General features: G+C 39.7%; 1 protein-coding gene across 1 annotated transcript in view; it reads left to right on the forward strand.

The window, feature by feature from the left end:
* Positions 1–6,000, forward strand: part of LOC100245011 (nuclear pore complex protein NUP214) — a 43,888-nt gene extending 37,888 nt beyond the window's left edge. Inside the window, exons 12-17 of the mRNA XM_010653108.3 lie at positions 981–1,114; positions 1,214–1,338; positions 1,641–1,986; positions 3,264–3,462; positions 3,607–5,481; positions 5,590–6,000. Coding sequence (XP_010651410.1) covers positions 981–1,114; positions 1,214–1,338; positions 1,641–1,986; positions 3,264–3,462; positions 3,607–5,481; positions 5,590–5,705 — 2,795 coding nt within the window. The 3' untranslated portion in view covers positions 5,706–6,000. The remainder of the gene's footprint in view (positions 1–980; positions 1,115–1,213; positions 1,339–1,640; positions 1,987–3,263; positions 3,463–3,606; positions 5,482–5,589) is intronic.

Here is a 6,000-nt window from a genome sequence, read left to right on the forward strand (position 1 = left end):
CCTCAATGCTTTTGAAAACCTGCTCCCTCTCAAACTTCACTCATACCAATTTTCCATTGAATTTCATCTCTTGAGGAATCTCATTTTATTTCTTTAATTTGCTTGCTGTGATACCCACATACAAGGAAACCAAGCGAATAAAAATTAGGACTTGCTGTTGGACCCTGTGAGATACTTTTTTTTTAATGAGGAAGAGGAATACTATCATATATACAGGAGGAAAATTTACAAGGAATGATGAGATATCCTTAAGCATAGAAGAAAACATGAGGCAGAATATAAAGAAGAGAAGAATATAAAAGAGGAAGATGAAAATATGCCCCCCTAGAAAGTTGAATGCTTCAGATGCCTTTGGACTCAAGGTGGGCAGTCTATTGGATTCCCTTTTTAGCTGATCTAGGAGTCCAAGGTGAATGGCTATCCACAATTCTAGACAGCTCCACTATCTTCTGCACACAAGGATCGTATCTTCATAAGAGTCTTCTCCCAGAGAAACCCAAGAAAGAAATTTATTTGAGTCCCCCTCCTCCAGGATGGTAAAGGCATTCGTAATTATAAGTCTTTCAAACCCTCCAGAAGCACAAGAATTTTCTGTTTTAATGACCAACTCAAAACCTTAATTTATCCTGCTTGTATGATCTTGAAAGAGGCCGCTAATTGTCAACTGGCCTAGATTTCTCATTAAGTACCCATCAGAGTTGAGCTTAAGGCTTCTGTCTCATATTAATTCCTCTGAGATCAGATTATGTTGATTTGAACCTCATTGAGATGTTTTATCAAGACTCAATAGGCAAAAGAAAGGTACTTAATATTACATGCTTGTATACAGTTTCTGTTGTGAATACAGTGGGTGGGACATCTGTAAGCCACTGAAAATTGACGTGAAACTTGATGACCATGTCTACAAGAGAATTCTTACAAGAAAAATGCTTGTTATTTTGTTTCAATTCACCAGATAATATGATGCAACTGGTTTTCAGTTTTGGCAAGGAAAGTATACATGCAAGGCATTGTTAAGCAAGCCACTGATAGCAGATATTGGGACCTCTGGAGTCGGCAGAAGTTGGCTTCTGAGCTAGAACTGAAGCGACGAAATATATTAAAAATAAACCAGGTTTGATCGGCTGTTCTTGTAATTAATCATGAATTTCTTCTAACCAAGATTCAAAAAATTGAGATTCAGCAAAACCTTTTTATCCCTCTCTTCTTCCAGGATCTGACAAATCAGCTGATTGAATTAGAGAGGCATTTCAATGCCATTGAGCTTAATAAATTTGGTGAAAATGGTGGCAATCATGTGGGTCGGAGAGCTCTTCAAAGTAGATCTGGTCCTTCAAGGTATGAGAAATTGAAATAGTTGACTATTATATCTAGCAATATATGCTAATCCATCCTCTTCTCCTCCTGAGTCTTAACATGAACATCATTAATACATTTATGCACTCCTACTGTGAAGGGGGTTAGGTGTTCCTTAGAATCTGTTAGCTGAGTTAGTTTGTTTTGTAGAAACTAATATGGTCTTGAGATCTTATCAGAAGGAAAATAATAGTGTTGGACTAGATGCACTCATTTTTAATTTATGAAAACAGGTAGTCAGATTTTCTTTTTAATCTACTTAAAGTGAAGATATTATTTTGCAGACACATGCAGTCCCTGCATAGTTTACATAACACAATGAATTCACAATTAGCAGCTGCAGAGCAACTTTCTGAATGTCTCTCAAAACAGATGACTATGCTGAGCATTGATTCTACTGTGAAAAAGCAGAATGTAAAAAAAGAGTTGTTTGAAGCAATTGGGATTCCATATGATAGTGCCTCTGTCAGCTCTCCGACTATATCAAACACTAGTGATACCCCATCAATGAAGAATTTCCTAGTTTCTTCAAGTTCTGCAAATAAAGATCAGTCTAGGAGAAACCAATTAAGTGCTTTAAAGAGTTATGAACCAGAAACGGTTAGGAGGCGGAGAGACTCACTGGGCCAGGTAATATTTCCTTGTATTACTCCTGTTCTTTTGTTTTCCTATTCAATATGGAGGCCACTTTCTGCATGTTATTTTATATTCTCTCAGATTGTTGCTCTGTTTTATAGTGCAATTCAGTTGTCAATGACCAATATATCTGTCATATGGGCCAAACATTTTCCTAATATATGCTCAGAAAACCCCTATGAATCTAGCAAAGCAATTCATCAATTTGGTTTTTCTTTTATTCCTTGTTATCTACAGAGCCCCTTCCTGCATTCCATTCTTTTTATTGTGTAAATTCTATAGTGCAAAACTGGCTAGAACAGTACACAGAAGAGATTAATAAACAAGAGATTATAATGAGGGCACCCATCATAAAGTTATGATGAGCTCTTCCTCTAACTAGGAAAGTTTGCTGGGGAAATGCCTGAAATGGGGCATTATGCCAATTCACCAGAAACCGTTAGCTTTAAATATGATTTCGTCACAAGGGACTAACTAACCAAAATAATGAGGCTGGATTCTATAGCGTGCGGGAAAAGAGAATAAAATTTCAATTGGCATATGGAACCACATGGATGTTTTTTATTTTATCATTTAAGGTCTGCAGAAATTTCCTATGGATGGGTCAAGCTTGTTCCTTTACAATTGAGATGCCTAGGTCAACACTATCATATAAGCACAACCTGATTTTAGCTTTTATTTTAACAATATCCTTTTTCCTGTCTCTATGAATGGTAGCCTCCAATAAGTTTATTTGTTACATATAGCCAGTGGAACTTATGAAAACTACTTCTCCAACATTCCAGTGAATCATCTTCCTCATGCAACTAATGTTTTTGTTTTACATGAAATTCTATAATACCATGTAGTGTGATGGTATATGATATTATAGGTCAGGTTGAAAGTTTCTTACTGCCATTGGAAACTCTTTGGGTCAGACTGGGGAAATGACTAATGGTGATTTTTAATTTTTGAAATTTATAAGATCGATATATTTGTATCTACTTTGCAACAGATTATACAAATGCACAGCCATAGTGTGCGTAGATGTCTATTCCACCTTTTATATGCAAGGTGCACATCTTACCAATTGGAGTAGTGTTTGTCATCAATTAATGCTTCTTGACTAGTTTATGTAACAGCAAATTTCCTTTCACATTTTATATGTACATATGCACACATGATCTGAATGAAGTATTTCTAGGGCACCTTTTGCTTGTTATTCAATGTTGTGATATGTGTTCTATAAATAGTCACTGTTGCTTATATTTTTTCTGTGAACCTCAATGCAGAGTTGGGCAAATTTTGAGCCTCCAAAAACAATTGTGAAAAGGATGGTTTTGGAAGAACAGCAGAAGGTGGGTGTTAACAAACCATCCTTCTCTGTGGATAAGCGACAATTTAGTCCTCATAAGCTGGAGGGATCAGCCTTTGCTTACTCAAACAATAATACAACTCCTTCAGCCTTCTTGTATCCATCTAGAAACAAAGGTGACCGACCATACTTGGAACAAAATGAATAATATCTGTGTTCATTTATCTACCATAAGATTACTAGCCTATTAAAAAAGATATGCCCTAAGCTAACTAAGAAACATTTGCTAATATCATCACTCCATTATATATTTTCTGCAGGAATTCATGAGATATCTGCAAAACAGGCATCTTATAGCCCATCAACGTCTTTGTTCAGATGGGCCAATGACCCTTCAGGACCATCACAATCTTTTGGGTCTAGATCTCCTACACCTCATGCATTACCAGGAAACAACCTTTCAGCATTCTCATCGCTGTCAGCACCTCAGTCATCACCTGTTGTAGATCAAAGTAATGCAATGGAAACTTGCAATTTGACTAATGAGAGATCAAGCAGTGGGGTGACCTTTGTTGAGAAGTCTGATGCAGTTTCAATCAATGAAACAAAATCTACTCTGCTGTCTGAAAGTCACCTGCCTCAAACACCTATAATCTCCACTAGTTTACCAGCACGGACGCTGCCATTAACTAAGAAACCAAATGAGATGTCAAATTCAAATGGTAAAGGAACTGTGCTTGCAAAGCCAACTATTGGAAGTGTGAAACAGAAACCTGTGTCTCCTGGAAGCTCATTTTCTCAGTCTGGAGTCTCTCCATTCTCTCCCATATCTGCTGTCCAGCCAGCACCTAGCTTGCCTGGAAAAGTTTTCCAGTTGGATATTGCAAAAAGCAAAGGCCAGTCTTGTGAAGAAGTGCCACCTTCTCCTGCACTCTCAAGTCCATTTTTGGTTCCATCATCATCTTCAGTGATAGAGTCCTCAGCAGTTTCCCAATCTTCGTTACCCATGCCATCCACTGTACCAACCTCATCAGCTGCTGTGTCATCTAGCCAATTGTTTGCCAATTCTAAATCCATTGAAGATGCCAATCAATCTTTGTTTTCTCAATCTTCATCATCAGCTTCTTCGTCTCCATTTCTTTCTTTGAGATCCTTCTCTTCTCAGGCCCAAGAAACACTGGTTCCATCTCCATCCACCTCCTTAAATTTAACTTCAGCTTCTCTTCAAACATCACTTCAATCTCCTTTGGGGAAATTTAGTTCAAAATCAGATGTGAATTCTGCTTCACAAGTTCCACCTCAGCAATCCAAGACTCCCACAAGAGAGTTTAGTTTGAAGCTTGAACCTTCAGTGCCATCTGCATCAAAAATTGAATCTTCCACTGGATTGGCATCTGGAAATCTGCCCAGTTTCAACAGTTTAGCAAGTCATGCATCCAATGTGACAACAATGAATGCCAAACCAGAACAGTTGCCTGCTGATGGTGCGTTACAAGCACACCCCTTGATTTCTGGAAGTGCTGCTGGCAGTAAGAATGAGAGTCTGGATGTTACAGTAACCCAGGAGGATGAGATGGAGGAGGAAGCACCCGAGACAAGTCAAGCAACTGAACTTAGTTTGGGAAACCTTGGGGCATTTGGGCTTGGATCCTCTCCTAATCCAATGGCTGCCAAACCAACTCCATTTGGTGGTCCATTTGGTGGTCAATTTGTGAATGCAGGAACAAATCCTGCAAGCACTCCATTTACAATGACGGTTCCTAGTGGGGAGCTGTTCCGCCCCGCATCCTTCAACTTCCAGTCGCCACAGCCTTCTCAACCACCTCAGTCAACAAATTTGGGAGCATTCTCTGGAGGCATTAATGCTGGGATCACTGCACAAGCTCCTGCGAGAAGTGGGTTTGGCCAGCTTGCACAGATTGGAGCTGGACAGCAAGCACTGGGATCAGTTCTTGGTGCTTTTGGGCAATCAAGACAGTTTGGTGCTGGTCTACCAGGTGCAGGTTTTGCTTCTGCCAGTAGTTTCACTGGTGGGTTTGCTGGAGGCCACTCTGCTGGTGGTTTTTCAAATGCTGCTGCTGGAGGTGGATTTGCTGGTGTTTCATCTACTGGTGGTGGGTTTGCTGGTCTGGCTTCTGCAGGTGGTGGATTTTCTGGGGCTGCCCCAACCAGTGGGGGTTTTGCTGGAGCCACAGGTAGATTCTTACATCTTGTTATTCTTTATAGGAAGGGTGGGGTGGGGCTTAAATTTTTGTTGAAGATCTTCTCTGTGTTCTGTTTATGCTTATTGGAAACCCATACAGGTGGCGGATTTGGGGCTTTTAGCAACCCACAAGGAAGTGGTGGCTTCGCCTCATTTGGTAGCACAGGAGGAACTGGGAAACCCCCATCTGAGCTCTTCACGCAGATGAGAAAATAGATTTAACAGGTTATGGACAAAAGCAGACTCATGAAGTAATGTCCCAATGAAGGGAGGGGATTGCTTGATGCACATCCTCTAGGTTTTTGAAGGAAACTATTTTTTCGTTATTTGGCCCTGGGCTATGCCCTCTTCTTCTGTGTCATTCCTCCTAAGATTCCAGCAGTACCACACTGTAAATAGGATTTAATGGTTATATTGCTAGTTTGATCATTTTTATTTCCCACATTGTGGTCGGCATATTGCAATTGTCAATTTTGGGCTTTGCACCTTATGATAGTCATACATTTTGCAA

Source organism: Vitis vinifera, chromosome 6, assembly GCF_030704535.1.
Source record: "Vitis vinifera cultivar Pinot Noir 40024 chromosome 6, ASM3070453v1".
In the NCBI taxonomy this organism is placed as follows: Eukaryota; Viridiplantae; Streptophyta; class Magnoliopsida; order Vitales; family Vitaceae; genus Vitis; species Vitis vinifera.